This window comes from Diabrotica undecimpunctata, chromosome 9 (genome assembly GCF_040954645.1).
Source record: "Diabrotica undecimpunctata isolate CICGRU chromosome 9, icDiaUnde3, whole genome shotgun sequence".
Lineage (NCBI taxonomy): Eukaryota > Metazoa > Arthropoda > Insecta > Coleoptera > Chrysomelidae > Diabrotica > Diabrotica undecimpunctata.
The window spans coordinates 58648346-58676251 of record NC_092811.1 but is presented as its reverse complement, the minus strand read 5'-3'; the positions used below and the strand labels follow the sequence as shown (position 1 = coordinate 58676251).

The following is a 27906-nucleotide window of genomic DNA, read 5'->3' as shown; positions in this document are numbered from 1 at the left end:
GAGGACGTTTATTGCGACTACACCCCGCCATTTCAAATTACTCGTTAATTGCACTAGAAACACTTATACCATTTATATTTCGTAGATCGATAAATCACCTACCGGTCGAAGATTAGCAGAAAGCGCGCAATGCTCAATCTATGTTTCGGTAGCGAAACTTGGCATTAAAAACGCGCGGGGTCAATTTTGACCCCGCCATGGTACTTAAGGGTTAAACGAATGATAACAAACTGATTTCCAAACCAGTATTCTTTAACAAGTATTTTTGTTTACGCTACGCGCATCAGTTACCACCTCTAACCTCTAAGGGCGGAGTCCCATGCATCCGATTTCCGACGACACGATGATCCGAAAGTATTCTCATTGGTCAGAATCGAATCAGAATATTTTCGCGCCGAATTTCATCCGAAATTTTTAACTCGCTTAAAAAAGTTAAAAAGTATTTTAACTTTTTTCGATGAAACGGATGTTTTGTAATCATTTTATCGCAATAGTTTAACATTTGTACATTCAATTTATTGAAACATGGATATTAATCGAAGAAGTTATGTTCTTAAAGTTAATAAAACGCTGTTATTATGTCTGCTTCTTTTAATTCGCAAAAAAAACCACAACGTACAATTCGGCAAAGAAGATATTGGGTTCGTGAAATATTTAAGCAAAGAAAGTCACAAGGGGTTTTTAATAATCTATTGCAGGAAATGAAGCTAAATGATGGTGATAAATATTTCAATTACCTTAGAATGTCTAATTGTACATTTCATAAGTTATTAAGTCTAGTTGGACCAGCATTATCAAAAACGTATTGTGTTCGTGAACCAATTTCGCCAGAAGAAAGACTTGCTGTAACCTTAAGGTAATTAGAAGATATAATGGTACATCTTCTTCATCGCCTATAATGAATAAAATCACTAAACATGACTAATATATTTTAGATACCTTACTAGTGGAGACTGTATGATATCCATTTCATATGCATTTAGGATTGCTCATAATACAATTTCCAAAATAATAAAGGAAACATGCAATGCCATTTGGGATTGTTTAAACCAAGACTAGTTACTAACACCAAGTGAAGAAGCTTGGTTAAATATCGCAAAGGGGTTTTGAAGCAAAATGGCAACTGCGTCATTGTGTTGGAGCAATTGATGGGAAGCATGTAGTAATACAGGTGATTTTTTTACAAAATTCTTATGACTTCAGGAAAATAAAAAGTTTTTGATCAGAGAAAGTAAAACTCAAAGGTTTCTGATGTTTAATTACTTTTGTAGGCACCTTCAAATTCAGGCTCTACATTTTTCAATTATAAGGGCAGCCACAGTATAGTTCTGTTAGTTCTATGCGATGCAAGTTATCGTTTCACATTGGTGGACATTGGAGCTGAAGGAAGACACAGCGATGGGGGTATATTTAAAAATTACAATATGGGAAAATTAATAAATGCCAACGACATACATTTTCCTCCACCTTTATTGCTTGGTCAAGGAGATAACCCTTTCAATTTTTATATTGTAGCTTGTAAAGCTTTTGCTTTAACCACATCAATTATGCGTCCTTACTCAGGTCGCTTTCTTCCTCGAGATAAGCGTATTTTCAATTACAGGTAAACATCTAATGAAATAAATTTTAATTCAAAACACTGTTAGTCTAGATTTAGACTGTAAACCATATAGTCTTTTCCAAATTTAATTTTAGTTGAATTATATTTTGTTTCAGATTAAGCAGAGGACGTAGAGTCATTGAAAATGCTTTTGGTATATTGGCTTCTCGGTGGCGAATATATCGTAGAACCATAATAGCAAGTGAGTCAACTGTAGTAGCAGTAGTGAAAGCTACAGTTTGTCTACATAATTTTTTAATAAATACTGGCCAGAAATTTGAAAGTGAAGACAAATATATCACTGCCAGTACTGTTGATCATGAAAATGAAACTGGAGAACTGGTTCATGGTGACTGGAGAAGTGAACATGACAATAATTTGCTACCCATAGGTAGAATGGGTAGTAATATGTATGCAAAAAATGCAGAAACAATGAGACAAAATCTCTTGAGATATTTTATACGTGAGGGTGCTATCGATTTTCAAGAAAACAAATAAATTTTATTTTTTATATATTTATAGTATAGTTTAAGTAATATATATGTAATAAATTATAATTTTTAACAAAAAATTAATTAAAAATTTAAAAACTAAATTTAATTTAATTTAAAATGTAAATATATTATAAACTAAAAACTAACTACACTAAAACTTATAAACTACAACCATTCTAATATTCTACAACTAATACACTAATAATATACTAATATACTACAACCATATAAACTACAACTATTCTAAAAATGATTTGGCACCATCATATGCCACTTGTAATTATTTAATTTCTAATAGGGTTCTAGGCCCTTGGGGCATACATTGCAACATTTCTGATATCCTTTGACAAATCGGATTTTAAATAACTGTCTGTGCTGGTGGTGGTGGTTCTTCATTTATTTTATTGAGTGTGTCAATAATTGCTCCTTCTAATTTATTCTTAGTACTTCGTGGCAGCTCTATTAAAGGCTCGCTGTTTTCATAAGGTGACAAAGAACTACCACTAGCACTACTGCCACTAGCACAAACACTTGATTTTACATTTGAAACTGTGTTTCTATAGTTAACTGTATCACTTAAGAAGTGCAAAGAGTCAAAATACTCCCATTTTTTTTTCTTGGGTGCAGCAGAGCCACTAGGCATACGATCATTTTTCAATCTAACGTAAGCATCCCTCAGATTTCTCCATTTTTTTTATAAGAAATTCAATGGAGAATTGGGGATTAGATCCAAATTCGGCGTATATTTCTTGCCACAGCCTATCACGAGTTGTCTTTGACCTTTCTTTTATTGATAGTCTACAATCCCATAAAGGAGGTCTAGCCATCACACAACTTATAAGCAACTCTTCCACAGTATATTCCTGTTCAACCTACAAAACAATAATAATGTAAAAATGTTTTGAAAAAAACAAACAAAAAATTGACCATTGACAGTTGACACTTTAATACGGACGTTTAACTGTTGATCGACCCCTGTATAGCAGCTGTCGCTCATGTTTCGTCGATGATCCGTAACCCCTCCGTCCCCGTGCGGCCACCATGTTTTTTGTCTACGAAGTTGACCTTCGACGGGTAACTCGCTAACTTTCGAGATTCAACATTCAGCTAAAAGACTTGTATACAATTCACAGTGTAATCTTAAATTCAGTTTTGTACTTACTTATAATTTTCGTAATAAAAGTTTTGGAATAACAATTATATGTATAACAATTCATACATAATTAATGGTCCTTCAAGAGCGCCGGATAACTAGTGCAATTTTAATAAGTTATCGTGTAAACTGGAAACCGAAAAAAGTCCACCGCATGCAGACACTTCCATGCCGGCATTTTTCGACGATTAGGTGCAGATCAACCGAACAAGAGTCAAAGGTCAGTACTTAGCGATCATTACCTACTCCTATGATTTTATCCTTGTTTCGACTTGATTTATTATTTTAATTTATTCTTAAAAGACTCAATCAATTTTATACACTACATACAATAAAATAAACACATTTTTGCTGAATTTACGTTACATTCATTGGATTGTTTTATGCACATATTCAATACATATTACATATTGCGTCATATCTTACATTTTAGCCATTTCCTTATATTTGTTATAATATAACACTAGCATTTGAACTATTTTTAAACCTTATTTCTTTCGTTCCACTTTCTAGCTATTTTTCTATTGTACACTTCATTAATCTTAAGGTAGGCTTACAAATATTGAGGTAGATTTACAAGTTAACAAAATACAACACTATTAATCATTCAAAATGTCAAACGAGGAGCTTGCTTCTGAACTTAAAAAGCTCGTGGAAATTATAAATCTCAGATAACAAAATTTAAAAATTATTTAGATAAAGAAAAATCAAAAAATAATCCTGACTTTACTCAACTTGTAGTTAGACTATCAAAAATTGAACCTCTATTTCAAGCCTTTGATGATATTCAAACTCAAATAGAATGTTTAGAAGACACTAATGATACAGTAAATCAAAACGAACGTCTAGAGTTCGAAGACGGTTATTATAGTGTCGTTTCTATAGGTCAAGCAATTTTAAATAACTGTGACGATCAAAATGTAGATAATGCATCAATCTCTAACAATTCTAATATTTCAAATGCAGCAACACAACAGGTTAAGTTACCTTCTATATCTTTACCATCTTTCGATGGAAAATTCGATCAGTTTTTATTCTTTAAAGACACTTTTCAATCATTAATTCATAATAACAAATCTATACCTGATATTAATAAATTCCATTACTTGCGCTTATCGTTAAAGGGTCAAGCAGCGGATTTATTAAAATCGCTTGAAGTCTCAGCAAACAATTACATTGTAGCATGGAATCTACTTGTTCAACGTTATGAAAACAAACCTTTATTGAAGAAAAATCATATAAAGGCTTTGTTTGAGACAAAACCTGCTACAAACGAATGCCATCTAGAATTAAGAAACATTCTAGATGACATGAATCGGCATTTAAGAGCCTTACAAGTTCTAGAAGAACCTGTAGATTCCTGGGATGCATTATTAATTCATTTATTTTCCACAAAACTGGATTCAATAACTCGTTGTGAATGGGAGTGTGAATATGCCAAACATGACACAGTAACGAGAGAAATATTTTGCAATTTTCTGTCCGAAAAATGCAGAATTCTTGAAACTTTAAATATTCAAGGCAATAAGGTAAAACAAAATGTAAGAGGCTTATTTTCAAGTAATTCTCCAAATTGTTATTTTTGCAATAAAGATCATACTATTTATAACTGCAAATCCTTTATCGCGCTAAGTCCAAATTCTAGGCTAGCTGAAGTCAAAAAATTGAAACTTTGTATCAATTGTTTGCGAAATAATCATTCAACTAACCAGTGTCGTTCTATGCACTGCAGAAAATGCAACAATAAACATAATACTTTGTTACACTTTGTTTTCAATAATCAATATAATCATCAAAATTCTAAGTCTAATAACTATAATTCTTCTAGTAGAAATGCATCGCAAGACCATCCTAATTTCAATCCTAATGCTAACAATTCTGCTGAATTTTCCGATTCTCCTGAAATTAGCGCAAATTGTTTAATTGCAGGTAATGATTCTCCAAGCATTGTCTTATTGTCAACTGCCTTGGTAGACATATTTGATAATCGTGGAAATGTATTGTCTTGTCGTATATTGCTCGATAGTGGTAGTGAGTCAAGTTTTATCTCTGAAGAAATGTGTAAAAAGTTAAATATAAAGACAACTCCAATACAATGTTCTATTACAGGAGTTGGGCAAAAAACCACAAATATTTTAAAACAAACTGTTGTATCTGTTCAAGCACGTCAAGTCTCATTTAAAATAAGTTTTAAATGTTTAGTTATTCCTAAAATTACAAGCAGAATACCCTCAAACTTTATTAACACGTCAAGCTTAAATATCCCTCACAATCTGATACTAGCAGACCCAAGATTCAATGAACCTGGTCCAGTCGACATTTTGATTGGTGCTGATCACTTCTGGGATCTGCTCATGGTAGGGCAAGTAAAGCTTGGCAAGCATTTGCCTACATTGAAAAAAACTCAATTTGGTTGGATTGTCTCAGGCACTATACATTCACCCCAATTCATACAACCTCCGAACATTTCTATCTCATGCAATCTGAGCACTTCTGATCAGGCTATTCATTCACAAATAGCTAAATTCTGGGAAATTGAAGAAATCAATGTTCCTAAATCCTCATCTTCAGATGACATTCTCTGTGAAGAACTATTCAAAACTACTACTATTAGAAACTCGTTGGGTCAATTTATCGTCCAAATACCGTTTCAGAAACCGGCTTGCTCTCTTGGCGATTCAAAAGAAGTAGCAACCAAATACTTATTCAATTTAGAAAAGCGATTACAAAGAAATCCCGAACTAAAAGCAAATTATACAGATTTCTTAAGCGAATACGAAACTCTTGGTCACATGACCAAAATAAATGACTCTGAATTATCAGACAAACCTTGTTGTTATTTGCCCCACCACGGTGTGGTAAAGGAGTCTAGTACTACCACCAAGTTAAGAGTGGTTTTCAATGGATCAGCTGTAACAACTAATAGCTTATCACTTAATGACATTTTAGTAGCCGGTCCAACAATTCAAGATGATCTATTTTCCATAGTTTTGCGAGCAAGAAAACATAATATTATGCTGACTGGAGACATAACTAAAATGTACCGGCAAGTATTGGTAGATTCATCACAACGCTCGCTACAACTCATTCTTTGGAGACCTAATCCTGATTCAGAAATACATACGTATCAATTAAATACGCTTACATACGGTACAGCACCGGCAGCCTTTCTGTCTACAAGATGCTTAAAGGAACTGTCAATACAATGTAAAGATACACATCCAGACATTAGCAGAATAATCGCAAGGGACTTTTATGTTGATGATCTTTGCACAGGGTGTTTATCAATTGATGAAGCAATATACATTAAACAAAACTTGTCTGAAATTCTCATTTCTGGTGGCTTTCTACTCCGTAAATTCATGTGCAATGCACCAGAAGTAATTTGTGAGCAATCTGAAGGGGATAATACCATATTAAATTTCGGTGGGTATTGCAATAACAAAACTTTAGGCCTTCTTTGGAACTCTCAGTCCGACACACTACAATTTTCAATAAAGGCTACTTATAATTCCGGCCCAACTAAACGAAAAATTCTCGGCTTCTCTGACTCCAAAGAAATGGCATACGGTGCCTGTATATACATTCGATCCTTAGATTCAGAGGGTACTTATCATTGTCACTTACTTTGCTCTAAAACAAGAGTGGCTCCCCTCAAAACAATTACGATTCCTAGGCTCGAATTGTGCGCAGCATTGTTGCTGGCAGAGTTGGCTCATAAGGTCATAATCTCGTTAGATCTTCCTATTACTCACACCTTCTACTGGTGTGACTCAACTATAGTTTTATCATGGATCAAATCTGTTTCTACCCAATGGAAAATTTTTGTCGCTAATTGAGTGACACAAATACAATCATTAACAAATTCGGATTCTTGGAGATACGTCAATACTCAAGAAAACCCAGCTGATTTGCTCTCTCGGGGTCTTAGCCCTACGTCTTTAATTGATAATTCTCTATGGTGGAATGGCTCCAAATGGTTGCTGTATCCTAAAGAACAATGGCCCACTAGTGCTTCAAGTACTCTAGTTAATTCTGATGCACCTGAGAGACGCAAGGAAAAGTTAATTTCCTTTCAGTCTACAGTTACTGAAGGACTGGATCTTATTAACAGATTTTCTAATCTTAACAAGCTTCAACGAATCTCTGCTTACTGTTATCTATTCTTTGATAATTGCCGCTTATCTAAGGCAAATCGAAAATCCGGAGCACTTGATGCTCAAGAACTTAATCATGCTCTATATACTCTTATTAGAACTGTTCAAAGGCAGGAGTTTCCGACTGAATATCAAGATTTATCAAAATCTAAACCTATTAACTCTAGAAGTAAGATTTTACGATTAGCCCCATTCTTAGATGGCAAGGATATAATCAGAGTTGGTGGCAGACTTAAACATTCAAAATTTGATTTTCATAAGAAATATCCTGCAATAATACCCGGTAAACATGTACTTTCTAAATTAATTGTAAAACAAGAACATTTGCGCCTTCTTCATGCAGGACCACAATTATTACTAGCTTCAATACGAGAACGTTTTTGGCCTACTTCTGGCAGAAATTTAATCAAACAAGTTGTGAGGCAATGCTTACGTTGTTTTCTTTATTTCGGTGTGTATTTTTGTGTGTCTCTCAACGAGAGCTATGCATTTGGAACTTGTAAGCAGTCTTACTACAGACTCTCTTATTGCCACTCTTCGTAGATTTTTCGCTAGAAGAGGTATATTCTGATCATGGCACCAATTTTGTTGGAGCTAAAAATGAGATTCATAAGTTTCTACACACGAGTGAAAATGAAATTCAATCTATTCTAAATTCTGACAATGTAAAACGGCATTTCATACCTCCTCATACCCCACATTTTGGTGGTATCTGGGAAGCGGGAGTTAAATCTACTAAATTTCATTTAAAGAGGATACTCGGTCAAATCCCACTTTCTTATGAAGATTTCGTAACTGTTCTTCATCAAGTCGAAGCATGTTTAAATTCCCAACCTTTATCCCAGATTTCCAATGATCCCAATGATCCGCAGTCCTTGACACCTGCACACTTCCTAATTGGAGAACGCATTACTGCCTTACCTGACCATGACTATTCTGCAATTAAAGAAAATTCACTCAGCAAGTCTCAACGCCTTCAAAGAATCATCCAAAATTTCTGGAAGCGATGGTCAAAGGAGTATATTTCCGAGCTCCAACAACGGTCTAAATGGAAAAAGACCTACCCCACAATCTTAAGGCCTGGACTCCTCGTCCTGGTTAAAGAAGATGGAATCCCGCCAATGAGATGGAAAATTGGTGTAATTGAAGTCACTCATCCTGGTGCCGACGGTATAGTCAGAGCTGTTACCATTAGAACTGGCTCCTCCGTATACAAACGACCTGCCATGAAGATATGTGTACTTCCAGAGGATCTTCCTAACCATCAGTGGCTGTTGAAGCCTACCAGCTATCAAGGGGGCCGGTATGTTTAACTGTTGATCGACCCCTGTATAGCAGCTGTCGCTCATGTTTCGTCGATGAACCGTAACCCCTCCGACCCCGTGCGGCCACCATGTTCTTTGTCTACGAAGTTTACCTTCGACATTTCACAGTGTAATCTTAAATTCAGTTTTTTTGTACTTACTTATAATTTACGTAATAAAAGTTTTGGAATAACAATTATATGTATAACAATTCATACAACGGAATTTCGTATCCGACAATCGCAACAATATGACTAGCTTCCAAATAGAAACTACGAAAACAGACGATTTTCGTATGTCGGATGTCGGAAATCGGATACATGTGACTCCGCCTTAAGTTGTTACTTGTTGCTGACATCTGACATAGTACATAGTACCTACATACATACATACATATTTATATATATATATATATATATATATATATATATATATATATATATATATATATGCTCATGTTGAGTTGCTGTGACTGTGAGAACGACGAATGACGTTCATTTTTTGTTTGGTTTTAGCTGTGGCTGTAGTTTAGTTTGTAGATGCTGTTGCTGTTTTAAAGTGGAAACTAAGAATATAGACGCATATTTATACGTCTATATTCTTTGGTGGAAATGTTCTATCTGCAGACATATTCTCTATAAAAGATGAATCTATAATCGAACAGTTGAATTTATATTTCACCACAACATATAAATGTATCGTCGATAACTAAGGAATGTAAGTAATATAATTAGTTCATAACTACCATTAACCATATTCTTAGTTTTCCTTGTATTTTGCTTTAAGTACATATATTTAGACAATCATAGTTATAGCGGTAGAGGACACTCATAGTACTTAATCCAAATTGCATACACTTCTGAATCTGATAATCAAATTATAATGGATCTGCAGGTTGCCACACGTGTTTATGGAAAAAATGTATAGCTTATTTAGCTTAGTTTTGAGGCCATACTATTTTATTTGTTAAATCGGGATAGCTAAATTGCATTCTTGATTATTACTTATGTTAGGATTGTTTTCTATTGTTCTAGCAAAAGTTTTCGTTTTTATGTACACTCCTAACTACTCTTTCAGTAACTTTTATTACTTAAATAAGCTAAAAATTACCTAATTTTCATTAGATACAATCAATTTCTCTTTTAGATAAAATATATTGAACAACCTTAAAATCATTTTGTTATAACAGTACTTAGGCAGAAACTTATAATATAGGTATCTTGTTAATTGTTTCAGATCATATAAGAATTTTTATATAGGGTTTCTTAAATATTTTAAATTGTATATTGTCACATAGAATCTCATTTCAGCGTCATATAATAGATTGTGAATTAGATGTTCTACTGTGGACTGGGCATAGGGTGTGGGTAGACTCCTCAATTTTTGAGCTACCATTCACCTATTATATCAAATTTATCAGGCTTATTGTGTGATTAAATATGAATTGACTGTATAATTGAATGATTAAAAAATACCTAGTTTTCGAATTTGATAAACTTTAAAAAATAATAATAAATATTAATTAACTTACGTGTGTTTCTCCTGAACATCTAACTTGCAAGCTCTTTCGAGGCTTATTTTTGCCTCACAAAAAACTTAGCAATTCATAACCAAACCATTTTGAACTAAAAAGTTTCCCTGTCCCAGATTTTTTAAGTTTCTTGTAGTTTCGTCTTTCCCTAGAATACTGGTTGTTAACATTCTTTATTTTCTTCTCAACATCATTTAGTGGCACATTTAGCAATAAAGAAATTTCATTTAATGCATTGGCTTGCTTTTGGCGATTTTTATAATCTTTATTTTTAGGGTCCCATAATATTGGATGCTCCCTGTAAAGTTCTATTAACTTGTGTTGTATATGTGCATGTATTTTGTGTATTCCACTTCTTGTCCCCCGCAATGTTTAGAAAAATACACTAGTATTTATTTAATCACTACACAACAGAAAAATACACTTAATTTTAATAAAAATTGTACATTCTATTTCTCCTACTGCTTAACTCGTTTTGGCACGCATACGCGTTACTGCACCGACAACTTGTCGTCAAATACACAGACAAAACACAGACTTTTTGATCTTTACCGACCTGAAAAAGTTTTCAAATTTGCAAACAAAACAAAATTGTTCAGAAATATCTCAACAAATGTTTTCGATTTGTCGCCACTTTGTTGTGAAACATGAATGTTTTTGTTTTGTCTGCTTGGTCTGGACCAGGCCTAAGACAATGGGAAACAATAAAGATACACAACACGGAAATGTTCAATTGGAGAAGAATTTTACAAATGCCATGGACTGACCATAAAACAAATTCTTTAATTTTAGGCGAATTCTTTACTAAGTCAGTAAAGACACCAACAAAGTTCATCTGCAACAATTGAAATACTTTGAACGTCATGTTATGAAATAGGCAGAAAAAGCATTATTATTATTCCAGATTTAGCCATACGGCTCACACTCCCTCTAAGGGTAAAATTCACTCATCCCAGATACCTACGGTATCAAAAGGATTGAGCTCTGGTGGGACTCTTTCCATGTTATCGAGTCCTAGGTGACTTGGTATGTCGGTGTATCTCCCAAAAATTTTCGTACGCATCTGGACGTCGAAAGTAACACAGCTTTCTGCATAATCTTATATAGATGTTCATTTAGACCCAGCTTTTTTATGTTTTCTAGGAGGCTCTTCGGGATGACTCCAGTGGTAGAAAGAATAATAGGTATCGTCTGGGTACTTTCCATTCTCCATTGTCTTCTGATTTGTATTTCTAGATCTCTGTACTTGGCGATCTTTTCGTTGTATTTAACACGTAAATTATTGGTGTTGGGTATCGCTACATCAATAAGTGTTGTTTGCTTAGTAATTTTATTAACTAGTATGAGATCGGGTCTATTATGGGCCACTGGTTGGTCTGTAAGCACAGTGCGGTCCCAGTATAACTTGTAGTTGTCATTTTCAAGCATTCTATCAGGGACGTATTGATAATAAGGAAGATGGTCGGTTTGGAGAAGTCCCAGTTTGTCAGCTAGTTCTTGGTGGATAATCTTTCCTACTGAGTCATGACGGTCTTTATAATCAGTACCGACAAATGCCTGGCAGCCACCGGTAAGATGTTGCATAGTTTCTTGGGCTTGGCATCCATATCGGCATTTGTCATTTTGGACTTGAGGATCTTTAACAATATATTTCAAGTAATTTTTAGTTGGAATAACCTGATCCTGAATGGCAAGTAGGAAACCCTCAGTCTCGGGAAACATCTTTCCTGATGTCAACCAATAGTTCGACGCTGTATTGTCGACATATTCTTGGCTGATTTCATTAAGATGTCGCCCATGCAGAGGTTTACTCATCCAGGCGCGCATTTTGTCTTGCTTAGTCAGGTGGTTTATGCGCATTTCTTGTTCCCTCAGTTTAAGCGGCGTCGTATCATCTACTGCGCATCTACTTTATTATTATCCAGATTTAGCCATACGGCTCACACTCCCTCTAAGGGGAAAATTCACTCATCCCAGATACCTACGGTATCAAAAGGATTGAGCTCTGGTGGGACTCTTTCCGTGTTATCGAGCCCTAGGTGACTTGGTATGTTGGAGTATCTCCCAAAAATTTTCGTACACATCTGGACGTCGCGAGGAGTACAGCTTTCTGTATGGCCTTATAGAGATGTTCATTTAGACCCAGCTGTTTTATGTTCTCTAGCAGGTTCTTGGGAATAACACCAGTAGTAGACAGAATAATAGGTACTGTCTGGGTACTTTCCATTCTCCATTGTCTCCTGATTTGTATTTCTAGATCTCTGTACTTGGCGATCTTTTCGTTGTATTTAACACGTAAATTATTGGTGTTGGGTATCGCCACATCAATTAGTGTTGTTTTCCTAGTAAGTTTATTAACTAGTATGAGATCCGGTCTATTATGCGCCACTGGTTGGTCTGTGAGCACAGTGCGGTCCCAGTATAGCTTGTAGTTGTCATTTTCAAGCATTCTATCAGGGACGTATTGGTAATAAGGAAGATGGTCGGTTTGGAGAAGTCCCAGTTTGTCAGCTAGTTCTTGGTGGATAATCTTTCCTACTGAGTCATGACGTTCTTTATAATCAGTGCCGACAAATGCCTGGCAGCCACCGGTAAGATGTTGGATGGTTTCTTGGGCTTGGCATCCATATCGGCATTTGTCATTTTGGACTTGAGGATCTTTAACAATATATTTCAGGTAATTTTTAGTTGGAATAACCTGATCCTGAATGGCAAGTAGGAAACCCTCAGTCTCGGGAAACATCTTTCCTGATGTCAACCAATAGTTCGACGCTGTATTGTCGACATATTCTTGGCTGATCTCATTAAGATGTCGCCCATGCAGAGGTTTACTCATCCAGGCGCGCATTTTGTCTTGCTTAGTCAGGTGGTTTATGCGCATTTCTTGTTCCCTCAGTTTAAGCGGCGTCGTATCATCTACTGCGCAAATTGCTCGATGTAAAGTAGATGTCTCAGCCTGTACCTGAAAATAAGTTCTTAAATTAGCAATTTGTTTATCCAATTGCTCACCTATATCCATAAGTCCTCTTCCCCCTTGATACCGCGGTAATGTTGTTCTCTCTACTGCACTACGTGGATGATGTTTTTGCGCCTTTGTGAGAAGTGTTCTTACTTTCCGCTGAAGACCCTCTATATCCGTTTTTGACCACTTTATAATACCAAATGAGTAGCTCAGCGCGGAACAGGCGTACGTATTTAATGCCTTAAACAAATTTTTACTGTTAAGATATGACCGATTTAGTTGTCTTACTCTTCGCACGAACTCCGAAGTTAGTTCAGTTTTCATTTGTTTATGGTCAATTTTCCGCGCTTGTTTTACTCCGAGATATTTGTACATATCATTTTCACCCATTGCCTCGATGTTTTGGCCATCTTGCATATCGAAACCTCCGGGCTGAACCTTTCCTCTGACTATGTTTAGTATACGGCACTTGTCTAGTCCAAAATTCATACTGATATCATTTGAGAAATTTTCTACAGTTTTTAGCATCTCATCTAGGTGGTTTCGAGTGGAAGCCATTAATTTTAAATCATCCATATACAACAGATGATTAAGCTTCGCTACAACAGTGTTGTTATTTTTTATGCTAAAACCTGAGTCAGTAGAGTTCAGCAGCTGAGATAGTGGGTTCATTGCTAGGCAAAACCAAAGTGGACTTAACGAGTCCCCCTGGAAAAGCCCCCGGTTAATAGGGATATCTTCAGTTTCGATATTAATTTCACCCGGTATTTGAAGGTGAATTTTAGTCTTCCACTCTGCCATTATATGCTTCAAAAAGGTCACGAGATTATCATCGACTTTATATATTTTCAATATATCTATAAGCCATTCATGCGGCACTGAATCAAAAGCCTTCTTGTAGTCAATGAAGGCAGTAAAAAGGTTTCTTTTTTTGTTGTATGCCTGGTTAGAAATGACTGAGTCGATAATAAGTTGTTCCTTGCAGCCCATGGACCCCTTAGCGCATCCTTTCTGTTGAGGCTCTATGATATTGTTCAGAGCACAATGTTGGTAGATACGCCGGGCCACACAGGATGTGACCAATTTGTACAAAGTTGGAAGACAAGTAATTGGGCGGTACTTTGCTGGATCTTGGGTGTTACTTTGATCTTTCGGTATTAGATAAGTGGTTCCCTGAGTAAGAAATGATGGTATTTCCTGTGAATTAGAAATAATATTATTAATAAATGCTATTAAAAGCTCATGAACACTCCAAAACTTTTTTAGCCAGAAGTTTTGAACTCCGTCTGGTCCAGGAGATTTCCAGTTATGAAGCTCTTTGATAATGTTCGAGACTTCTTCAGTGGTGAAAGGTTCATAAGGAATATTACTGTAGTGTTGACAGTTGTTCGTCGTTTGTTCAATCCATCCAGCATTGTTGTTATGAGTAGCTGGCGTCGAAAGTTGGTTTCCCCAAAACTCATGAATTTCTTCTTGGCTTGGGTAGGATTTATTTACATTTTCTACGGTGGAATTAAGTTTTCTATAGAAAGCCTTCTCTGCATTCTCAAAAAGTATATTGTCGCATTTACGGTTGTTACTAACTTTGTATCTCCTTAGGCGACCTGAATAAACGGAGAGTTTTTGTTTTAATGTGTCCAGGCAGTGTTGAGCTGTGTTGTTCTCTGGATCATGTTGTGAGTGTCTTGGAGTGTTCAGAATTATTTCTTCAGTTCTTTTAATTACTTTTCGACTTCTTACTCCTCGGATGTATTCTGTAATTTGTCCAATATCCCTGCGCAATAATTCAATTTTACTCAGCAGTCTTTTTTCCCAGGGTGCAATTCTGTTTTCAGTCCTTCCGATATTAGTTCCCCGCCGTGTTCTGATCTTAATGCCCATAACATTAGCAATTGCTGTTGCTGCACAATAAATCAGCATATGCAAATATTCTAATGTATGGGCTTCCACGATATAATTGGGTAGGACTTCAGTGTTCATAATTTGTAACAGCGCACCTAGTTTCTTACAAGAGTTTATTTTTGGTAGCGGTGGTCTGCTAAGTGGGTTTGTACCATTAAACTCTTGTACGGCACGTGCCATTTCTCTTACCAGGCTATCGTGCAACTCGTTGTTGTCCTGCTGCGTGTTAACAGGTTGAGTTTCTTGTATGATGGGCTCAGGAATCTGCTCATTTGGGATTTGATTATGGACTTGATCCACAACTAGCTCTTGGTTATGAATCTCCCGTTCGACTTCGCTTCTGATAGTATCGCGTCTAGCCTCTGGGATAAGATTATTTCTTATAATTACCCGGTATTGATCTGCTATTCGCTGTTCAGATACTTGAATCTCTGGGTACTCCCTGCAAAATTCGGCATACAGTTGTTGTCGATAGCCGATCGTTTCTCGACCGAGGTTCGTCACCTTGTAATAGAAACGCAAAATGTTTTCATTAATAGACACAGTCCATTTCATGCGCTGCCTCGGTCGTCCCGCTTGAGTGAGCGCCGGCTGATGTTCCAGCGCAGCACCTTCAGCGGGTGGAGCTCGTGTTGTTGTTTGGCTCATTTGTGGTTCTTCTTGTTGTTGGGCTGTAGCTGATTGTATGACAGGGGCCCGCCTCCTCAACACCCTGCCACCGACGTCCCGCATGCTGTCACGTCCAGCGCCGGCTCCAGACGTGCCCTGGCGATCCCCAGGCAGCGACCATAAACATAAATTATTAAACTCCATTTTCATGGGTGTGCATTTTATACCTACTGCCAGGTGTCAGTTTTTGTTCCACGGCAGGTATGCCTGCTACCCTCTGGGTATCGGTTCTAAGAATACCCAGAGAGTATCCCCCATTCGCAGGGGGCCGCGCCTGATAGAAGAACTGACAAAAAACTCCCACAGGTTATTATTATTATTATTATTATTATTATTATTATTATTATTATTATACACAAGTGAGGGTAGAGGAACTAAGTCCTATTATGCCCAAAAACAAAGAAATTTCATTAATAACTTACTAGTAAAAAAAAACAAAAATTACAAATAAAAGAAATAAAATTAAAATTTTTGGTTTAAAAGAAAAACAATATTTTAACTATAATGTAAAACGGTCAAGTCTGTTTTTGAACGAATTGGTAGAGGGAGCAGAGACAATGTTATCGTTAAGGTTATTCCAGCACTCAAAAACTCTATTTGGTAAAAAGTTCTGCCTTGATCTTGTAGAAAAATTTTCTTTCTTCAGTTTGAACTGATGACCTCTGAGGCGTTCATCTTGATTAATAATAAAAATTTCATCGAGATTTCCAAAATTGAATTTCAATTGAACATTTCAAACCTGACTTTCGACCTTCGATCGATCTCTGCATCCGCTTCTAGTCGTGCGTCCCACCCCTCATACCGGTCCAGTCCAACGGAACAACCCAAAAATCTTGTCAGACCGCTTCAAATTATATCGCAAAATGACCTTGAATCATGCCCAGTTTTTAAAATCTCAAAACTAACGCATACAAATAAATCTAACCATATTTAACGTCGTAGTGGTAACTGGAATTTAGAATATAAACACGGAAACTCGACAATATTTCTGTGGTACTAAGGCAGAACCAGAGATGTCTAAATAATTAATTATTCAGAAAACCAATTTTAAAGTTTGTAAGGTCATTATAATTTTGATTTGTTTTATTTTACTATTTTGTTGTAAAGACAATATGTGTAAGAAATATACTTTTAAGAATTTTGTTAATTTTGTAATTTTTTATTATTATTTTTACTAGAATTTTGATAATTAGGACATATCGACCTTTGCTCCCGTAAATTTTGGAGAAAATTTACGACATATCAGTTTATACCTTCTTAGGTTTATTATTATAACCTATCCACTTTGCTACTATACTGTGAGAAACTGCCTACAATATTGATTGATTGTGTAAAATTAAAAATAAAATGTTAGAATAAATTTTTCTAATAATAATATCAAGAAGCTCTGGCACGTTGATGCTGTCGTTGAGACTCAAGGGGTGAATTATCGGCAGAAGACTTAGTAGGTCCTTCTTTTTTAGGGGGTTAAAATGTAAGTCGAGTGTTCGAAAAGTCGCATCATCAAGTAGTGAGGTTTTAAATTGAACAAGGCCGAAAGTTTTCTCGTACCTTAACCATTTAATTTCGAGCGAGTTCGCTTTATTTCCATCTGTATCAATATTTCTGCGAATAAAATGCTCCTGAACAATGGTAGAAAAGGACATAAAGTCGTTTTGGGTTATTTCATGAACCTCGAATAGTTTTTTACCTCACATTGTACGGACAAACTGATACCAGTCCCTAGGCGCCAAAATCGGGATCTGGGTGGTTTTTTTTTAGCTCTTTCGATACGAGCATGATGCACGTCGCATTAAAGATGCGTATTTCCAGGCAACAAGAACTTCTGATCTATCCAGTTGACGTGATTGCTTTTGCTGACAAACATTGAAAACATGCAACACATATTGACATTTCTATTTTGTCCACCGCATGTATCTGAATAGGTAACAAAGTGAGTAACATTATCGGGCAAACTTTTAAGTTTTCTGAGAACACAAGAGGCAATATCCTCGGATCCTCTTTTCCCTACTGCTTCGTGCCACACGTAGCAGTGAGTGGTACCTCCACCTGAGACACAGTCTCTTATGGTTAAATTATATGTTGATATAAGACGTTTTTAAAAAGGAGACATGTCCAGGACTGACTGTAAGTCAAACACTAAAACCCTCATTGATGAATCTTGCTTAGCCTTTTCTTTGTCCATGTCTTTGGATTTGTATCATACATCAGCCATATCTTTGTGTTTATTATGTTCCATGGTCAATCGATTTTTCTCATCTGGATCCCCGGTATCAACATGCGGCAACACGCGTACCCTGTTGACTTAAACACCTCTCTAAAGATATAATATGAGGCTGCATTTTGATGTTCTTTTTTAAATTCAATATAGAGTATACGAATATTTAAGTGGCTCTGAAGATACTTCTTTTGGGAATCTCTTCGAGAATAATGACTATCATACTTGGGATATTTCTCTATATGTTCAAGCATACACTTGCGGTCGTCAACTTTTTTGTCTTTTGAGAAGGCCTAGATGAGTAGTCCTAGATCCTAGACTTGGATTTGAGGAACTCTTAAGAACAGCTGAAGATAGACAAACGTTTGCCACCATAACCGCTAACCTCCATTGATGGAGACGGCACTTGAAGAAGAAGAAGATGAGTAGTTGCCATAACCCAATAAGTCAGACTTATCGGTATTCGCCCTGTGATTGATGCTTACTCGAAAGCTGCCAAAGATCGATACGTTCACATATTGGGTTATGCCATCGACCAATTTCACAGATACAGACATGTCGGATTATTACTTTTTATAATACCAAAATTTAGAATATTAATGTACATATAGGGTTTTGCCGTTGTATTCTGTGTTAAACACTCGATATATCGGCATAAAAATCGAAGATTCGATTTTTTTTGACATATCTGATTCTGCCTTAGTACCACAGATTTTATACTTAGCCCAGGGGCGTAGTAGATAAATTTTATACTTTAATTATTCGATATTTTAGGAATTTTCTGCTACAATATTGAATTCTTGTGCAATGGCCGTCCAACTATCTCTCTTTGCATTTCTGTCTTTGTATGATGTATTTTCTACATCCCACAACTCTGGACGTTTTTATTTGATCACGTCTTCATTTTTTCTTTGTATGTTTTGACTAAACCAAATTAAATTTCTGCAGAGTAGCCGAGCAACATGCAAAATTTTCCACGGCAGTTCGACTTTATCGGCAACGCATCAGCCAGTACCTGCAATAGTGTTGAAATACCAGCAAGATTTCAGCCACATTGCTCGGCCATAGGGCGATATTTTCATTAGATAACTGCAATGTTGCCAGCAATGTACAGAATATATATTTTCGGCAACATATTTCCTTAAAAACTAGCCCGTCTAATGCACCTTAAGAGTTAAGAAAGGCCAGCCACACAAAATAATGTCCAAGAAGTCTTATTTGGAGAAACTCCAGAAACCAGAAACTCCTGGAGTGCCACCACTTAAAAAACGTGATTTGTTATCGCTCTGCTCCTCAGGTATATTTTTTCATAATAAGGAAACAATAATGATTTTATAAGAAAAAAAAATAGTAATCATTTTATTTGATTTCCATACAAATACCCTATACCAAACGCACTAACTATTAAAAAATCATGTGTTTCTTAATTGATTCAGAATTAAGCCTACTTTTCAAAACAACTGCTCTGAAGGTACGGATGTCCCAACTATAACTAAATATTTCATGGCTTGTTTGTAAAGCAGTGGAAATAAAGTTTTCATTTCTTTCCATTGCTCTAAAGGGTTTGAATTCAAATAAGCCACTGGATTTTCCAGATATACAGACAATTCATCTTATCTTGTACATGATCATTTTCTAATCTTCTACGTTTTGTACTGGCTGGAGAATGTGCCAATTTTTTATGATAGTTCCAAAAATCAAAACTACTGTCTTGAGAATTACTCTCAGAATCTCACTAACGGCCGGTTTCCGAAACGTTATTCAAATCTCCAATCATGTAATCAAGTGTCTTTGATCAACTGTTAACAAGCGACAGGTTTCCGAAACGAAAATTATGGTAAAATTACGTGATCACCGATTATAGATTATTTGACATACGATTTTACATGGAAATAGTAAAATCGATTGTAATCGTTTATTATTTCTGTACGAATTGTTCTTTATCTGGCTCTAAATTAAGAAAGTAATGTTGCTGTTTCACTTTACCATCATTCCTGTTTATGTGTAATCTGCATTCTGAAAATCAACAAACAAACATAACCTAACTATTAATTTTGTGTCGTTCGTTAATGTTTGCCAATTTGTCATTTATCATCTTTAATTTTTAAAATGAGCCAAAAAACGAGTTTTAACGAGTATACCGAACGGGAAAAATGTTTGTTATTAACAATTATTGAGAAGTAAGTATTTCACTATATTATAACTACTTATTCCAATTTGAGAGTATTTAATATTCATTGGTATTAAACCAACTTTAATTTTCTCTTTTCAGATATAAACACGTTGTAGAAAATAAATGTACCAACGCTTTGTCTGTTTCGGAAAAAATTGCAACCTGGGAAAAATAGCCTTAGAATTTAATGCCAGCGCTGAACCCCCAAGGTCTGCAAAACAATTAAATACAGCGTATTTAAATTTAAAACGACTCACTCGACAAAATGTCGCACAAGAAAATGTATATAAGTGTATAAAATTTTCTATTTATTTAATTATATATGCACAGTAATTATGAGTTTAATGATTTTAACATTTCAGATGCAAAAGTACTTGGAAAAAAAGGCACTGGACCAACTTAAAAAAGACGAAGCAGCAGATAAGGTAATGACTACTGTACTCAAAAATATTTTTTACAAAACAATGAACTAACAATAAAAATGTTTTTAGAAAGCCATACTTGCAACGGGTGGTGGAACCTTTAAACCCTTATTAACTGAGGTAGGAGCACAAATGTTAGCTTTGATGGGCAATCAAATACAACCATTATCCAACAGTTGTGATAGTGCATCTTCCTACCATGCATCGGGTGAGTTTTGCATTTATTTGGTAATTTTATTTAACTCTCTGTTAATTAGACATCTTTATGAAACACTTTATCAGATGTGGTCTGTGGGGATCAAAATGAATTAGCATTTGTCAGATACTAATATTATGTATAATGTAGAATTATTTCCAAGACTATTATCCAAATTCTTCTGTTAAAATATTTACAATTCTTCCTTTTACCTTTATGTGGTCCTGTGACTTAGATTATATAAGTGTTGATTGCTATAATGGTTACACACTGTTATTAGCCATCTGAAAGGTAGTGACATTAGAAATTTAAGAAAAATAAAAGAATTATCTAGAATTTGAATTTTTCTATAGACTCCTGATAAAGAGAGAGTTAAATAAAATAAAAATTGATCACGGATGTGTTTTATTTTTTATTGGGTTATAGGGTCAATCCATACCCAGTGCTCCAGAAAAAAATTAATTTGTTGCTTGACCATCTCAGAAAATTTTGATATTTAATGAGTAAATACTGAGGTGTACATTAAATGAGGTGTCATAGGTGTGGTAAGCCAAAAACATTTTTTAAAAATTTGTATTGGTCACTATTTGCGATTGGCGGCAATTTTTGTTTTAATCCGCACACCATTTTTGGTGTTTGCAGGCATCTACGTTTTTTTTTTAATTATTTGGTTATGGATATTTGCAATCAAATTATATTAAGTAAAATACATTCTGGCCTACAAATTAAATCCATAAATAACTTGCTACAGTTCGAATTCGTTAGTCAAGGTGGGTGGACGTATTCGAGCTTTGTGAATTAGCTGGTGATTGTTTCTTGTAAAATATAAGTGTAATTAGTTGTTAGTTTTGGTATTGATATTTACGGAGAGCATATTAGAGTTTTTTAAGGCGTAAGTGATGTCAGAAAAAACGGGCGGTGATAAGCCGCCCGATGAAAACAACACTGATAGTGATAATAGCAGGTATGTTCAGCAAATAGATATGAATAACAGTTATAGACCAGGAGATAATGGTCCATTTTATGTGTTTGTTGAACATAAAAATAAAAATTTAGGGAGACTTTTTCCAATTAAAATAGGGCACTTTCTCCTTAAAGATGAAATTTTAAAAAAAGATGTAATAGACAATAAACCGGTAGGAGTTAATAGGGTAAAGGTTATTTTTAATACCTTAGAAATAGCCAATAGTTTAGTTAACCACGAAGTTATATTAAAAAATGAGTTAATATCATTTATACCTAAATTCTACACTCACAAAAAAGGAGTTGTCAGAATGGTAGATACTTTCTTTTCAGAAGAATATTTATTAACGGCTATCAAATCAAACAAACAGGTATCAAATGTCAAGGAAAATTATAGACTCTGATGGAAACGTAGTTTTGGTAAATAGACAAATGATAATAGTAGAATTTTTAGGAAATGAAATTCCAAAATGTATACAAATAAATTTATGCAATTTTCATGTTAAACCTTACATACAACCCGTTGTATGGTCTCAAAGTGTTTCAAATGTCTGAGATATGGCCACTCAGCTAGACAATGTAAATCAAAAAATGAGAGATGCCAAAAGTGTACAGATACAAGTCATACAAAAGAGGATTGTAAAGAAAATAATTTGTGTATTTATTGTAATAATAACGACCACCCCTCAATTTCACGTATTTGTCCTGTATATGCAAAGCAAAAGGGGATAAAACAAATTATGTCAGTTGAAAACATTTCTTTTAAAGAAGCCGAAAATATATACAATAATCCATCATATGCGAAGGTGGCTACGAATAACCGTTTCTCTATTTTAAACAACGATAACAATTTTCCAACTTTACCGAATACTTCTGGCGACAGTCCATCATCTAATATTACTTTTAAAAAACCAAAACCAGCTTCTAAAGTGAATACTATTAAAACAATTAAACGAACACACCCAACCTCTCCTACAGCAGATACGATGCCTGTAAAAAAATCTTTTAAACCTAGTCAAAAACCTAAACCCATTATACCTAACCCCTACAGAGAAGAATTTATGGACTATAAAGAGAAAACTATAATGTTAATTACCTCCTTTATAAATAAATTTCAAAAAAATTTTCAATTACCACCAAATACTCTCATGGAATCTAATATCCGGGACTTTGTAGAAAGTGCGTTTGTTCCAAGTGATCCAAATGATGCCATGGAAACATATAGTGAATCAGATTCAAGTGAAAAACTATTTTACTGAGAAAACTTTAAAAATGGCAAACAAACAATTAAAAACCAATTTGTAATTTTGCAGTGGAAGAGTAGATCAATAACATCTAATAAAAATAATTTGTTAAATTACCTTACTAAAAACCATGTTGATATTATCATACTTTCCGAAACTTGGCTTAGGTCTAATAGTAATTTTAATATAAAGGGATATAACTTCATTAAAAGGTGTCGTGATGACGGATAAGGCGGAGTTGGTATATTTATCTTACAAACAATTAACTATCAAGAAAGTGAAATAATTCAAAATTTTTCAAGGGGCATTGAAGTATGTGCAGTATTTATTCCAGATATAAATATTTCTTTCGTTTCAGTATACAAACCTTCAGACATGGCAGCCACAAAAAAAGATTGGTTAAACTTATTGGTACAGTTTGATATCTCTCGTACAATTTTTTGCGGCGATTTTAATGTACACCATTACAGGTGGGGCCCTATTCCGGAAGATCGCGGGGGAAAGGATTTAACAGAAGCTTTAGATTTTTTGGAACTAATTACTTTAAATGATGGATCGCCCACTAGAGTTAATCCAAATGGTAATCACTCTGCAGTTGATTTAACTCTTATCTCCCCTTTTTTGGCAGATTTGGTAAATTGGTCCGTATATCAAGACACTTTAGGTTCTGATCACTACCCTATTCAGATTCAGCTTCAAATTGCTCCCATATCTTTCGAAATCAATCCGGCAACCAAGTGGAATGACGGTTGTGCCGATTGGTCAGCCTTTCAAGCATTTATTGAAAATGAAGTCAGTACAAATTTATCTCTAAATGATTCAGATAACTGTCGAATAACAAAAAAATTATTTGAAGTTATATCTTCTGCAGCATCTGCATCCATGCCCGTTAAAAAACCTTTCATTCCTTCTGTCCCAAGGCCCTATTGGTGGGACAAAGAATGTTCTGATATAGCTAAGAGTCGCTCCCACGCACTTAAATTGTTCAGAAGACAAGGAAATATTACAAATTGTCTGAATTACCAAAATATTGCAGCAAAGGCTAAACTCATTGTCAAGTTAAAACAAAAAAATAGTTGGATAACCTTTCTTAATCAACTCAATAGATCTACACCCCTTTCAAACATTTGGAATTGTGTAAAAGCTATAAGAAACAAATATCATAAACAAAAGAAACCTCCATTTGCACGAAGATTTAATTGAGGATGTTCTGAATCAGCTGGTCCCGCCTTCGGTCTCTAATGTCGATGTAGACAATCAAAAAAATTTTCATTTTTGTTCTACTTCAGATACTATGACTAAAACTTTTACCTATTCAGAGTTAATTTTGGCATTAAACCAAACCAGAAGCACGGCTCCTGGTTTGGATGGTTTCACATATAAAATTTTACACAATCTTCCAGTTTCAGCTAAACAAATAATTTTAAAAATTTTTAACAACTGGTGGGTAAAACAAGATTATGCTGAGGATTTAAAAAATATTGTTATATGTTTAATTAAAAAACCATCTAAAGATCCAAAATTACCCTCATCATATCGACCTATATCGTTAATGTCTTGTCTGACCAAGACTTTTGAACGCATGATTAAGTTTCGCCTAGAACATTTTATTGAAAGCAATTCCCTCCTGCCCACTACACAGTATGGATTTCGGAGAGGCCTTAGTACGATAGATGCATTGACCCACATGGTTACAGATGCACAAATATGCTTATCTGATAACAAATACATGTTATGCCTATTTGTGGACCTAAAAGGTGCATATGATGTGGTTGATTTGAGTATTTTAAAAACAAAATTGTGTAGAATGGGTATCAGCAAACAGGTATCAAATAACTTAATAAATTTGTTTCTAAACAGAAAAATTTATATTCGTGACCACAGAAATGTACTCCACGGGCCAAGAACAGTATATAACGGTTTGCCGCAGGGATCAATATTGAGTCCACTTTTATTTAATGTATACACAGCAGAGTTGCATAGTTTGATGGATGACACTATAAAAGTTATACAGTACGCGGATGATATTTGTTTCTATACTATCCATAGTTCATATGAACGATGTATTACAGATTTAGAGTATATTTTTTGCTGCATGCGTGATTGGTTACATACTATGGGTTTTAGTGTTTCACAGCAAAAGACAGCGGTTATGTGTCTTACTAGGCACAGACTTAAAACACCCGATTTGTATACCATAGATGATTTTACTATACCCGTAGTGAAATAATATAAATATCTTGGCATCTATATAGATAATAAACTCCTATGGACCAGCCACATAAAACACGTAAAGCAAAAATGTGAGTAAGGGCTCAACCTTCTGCGTGTAGTTTCAAAATATAAATGGGGTGCAGATGTTAAAATATCTCTTACTTTTTACAAGTCATACATCCGCTCAATAATAGATTATGGATGTACTATTTATGCCTCAACTAGCAAATCAAACTTATTAATCTTAGACAGAATTCAATATAAGGCAATTAAAATAAGTCTAGGAATTATGATGTCGTCACCGAATTGTGCAGTTCTCGCTGAAGCACAAGAACCGCCTTTGTGCCTTCGAAGAGAGTACTTAGCTAATAAACAGCTAATAAAGTATAGGACGTTTAGTACATTTATGGTCAAAAAAATATCAAATATAGTGGTCCAGAATCTTACAAACAAATATTGGAGAATTAAAACATCTCTCCCTCTTGCTGATGCTTTTATTGACACTGAGAGACATAAAGAACTAATACATAGTCAAAAAAAATATCCTATTTACGAAATCGATTTTGCAGCCTTAATATTTAAACCAACCATTATAATTCCAAACTATCCAGATAATATATTTCTATCAAAATTAATTTTCAAATCTATACTCTGTAATTTAGGAGAGAATAAAATCATCATCTATACGGATGGATCAAAAAAAGATTTAAAACAGGCTGTGCATTTTTAGTTTCTAATATTAACCATGTTGAGCAATATCAAGTCCCTCATTATTTATCGATTTTCAGTGCAGAAGCTATAGCTATTAAGAAAGCTTTAGATTGGTGCGAGATGAATTTACCTTTATCTGAGGTAATTGTAACAGACTCTCTCTCTCAGTTTTGAACGCCATTAAAAGCCCTCCTTTTAATCATTATAATAAAAATATTCCTCTATCTATAAAAAATAGTCTATATAAACTGCAGGAGTATGGTGTACGAGTTACATTAGTCTGGGCTAGAGGTCATTCAGGGATAACTGGGAATGAAGCAGTTGATATCGCAGCTAAAAAAGCACTTGACTCAGAATTGAAAGTAAACATGTGCAACCCATCAGATCTTATTAATTTATATAAGGCTGATGTAAGGGTTAGATGGGAAACTCAGTACAGTAAAGTTTCAACTACATCAGAGAACCTCTATTTTAAACTTCAATCGGTTTTACCGACGAACATTCCTTACATCAATTCGTGGGATTATAATAGATATAAGTCATCAATTATATCACGTTTAAAACTTAATCATGGTCGCTTTCCAGCACATTTGTTTAGGATTGGTATCTTAGATTCTGTGTTGTGCTCACTGTCCAGAAAAACCTTTAGCAGACATAAATCACGTTTTCTTAGAGTGTCAAAAATATACTGCACATACAGATATGCTGTACCAAGAACTGAAAAAGTTTGTAAGTCTACCAAATAACATTCCTACTTTATTAGCACAACAAGAACAAGAAATATACAACCTTTTAATCAAGTTTGTTTTAGACGCAAAAATAGATATTTAGCTCATATATATTTAAATATGTGTATATGTATATATGTGTGTATATATGTGTATATATTATGTGTATATAAATATGTGTTTACAAACATTATGTAATTAGAATCCAAACCTCTGTTTTACCCCATTTGTTAATACCTCCTGCCCGTGACCTAGTCTAGTTTGTCTTAATAAAAATGTCTTGATGGGTCCCTAGAAAAGAAACGAGTGGCCACGTTTTTATCCCTATTCTATCCTTAATAATAATAATAAAAAAAATACAAATATTCTGTAAACACACACACACACACACACACACACACACACACACACACACACACACACACACACACACACACACACACACACACACACACACACACACACACACACACACACACACACACACACACACACACACACACACACACACACACACACACACACACACACACACACACACACACACACACACACACACACACACACACACACACACACACACACACACACACACACACACACACACACACACACACACACACACACACACACACACACACACACACACACACACACACACACACACACACACACACACACACACACACACACACACACACACACACACACACACACACACACACACACACACACACACACACACACACACACACACACACACACACACACACACACACACACACACACACACACACACACACACACACACACACACACACACACACACACACACACACACACACACACACACACACACACACACACACACACACACACACACACACACACACACACACACACACACACACACACACACACACACACACACACACACACACACACACACACACACACACACACACACACACACACACACACACACACACACACACACACACACACACACACACACACACACACACACACACACACACACACACACACACACACACACACACACACACACACACACACACACACACACACACACACACACACACACACACACACACACACACACACACACACACACACACACACACACACACACACACACACACACACACACACACACACACACACACACACACACACACACACACACACACACACACACACACACACACACACACACACACACACACACACACACACACACACAC

At 35.3% G+C, this 27906-nt stretch overlaps 1 protein-coding gene across 1 annotated transcript; it reads left to right on the top strand.

The window, feature by feature from the left end:
* The first annotated feature begins 2802 nt into the window (after window positions 1-2802).
* Window positions 2803-8717, top strand: LOC140450885 (uncharacterized). The gene is made up of 4 exons (XM_072544566.1): window positions 2803-2935; window positions 3944-6980; window positions 7128-7903; window positions 7948-8717. The coding sequence occupies exons 1-4, from the start codon at window positions 2803-2805 to the stop codon at window positions 8715-8717; spliced, it is 4716 nt and encodes a 1571-aa protein (XP_072400667.1).
* Window positions 8718-27906: the final 19189 nt, after the last annotated feature.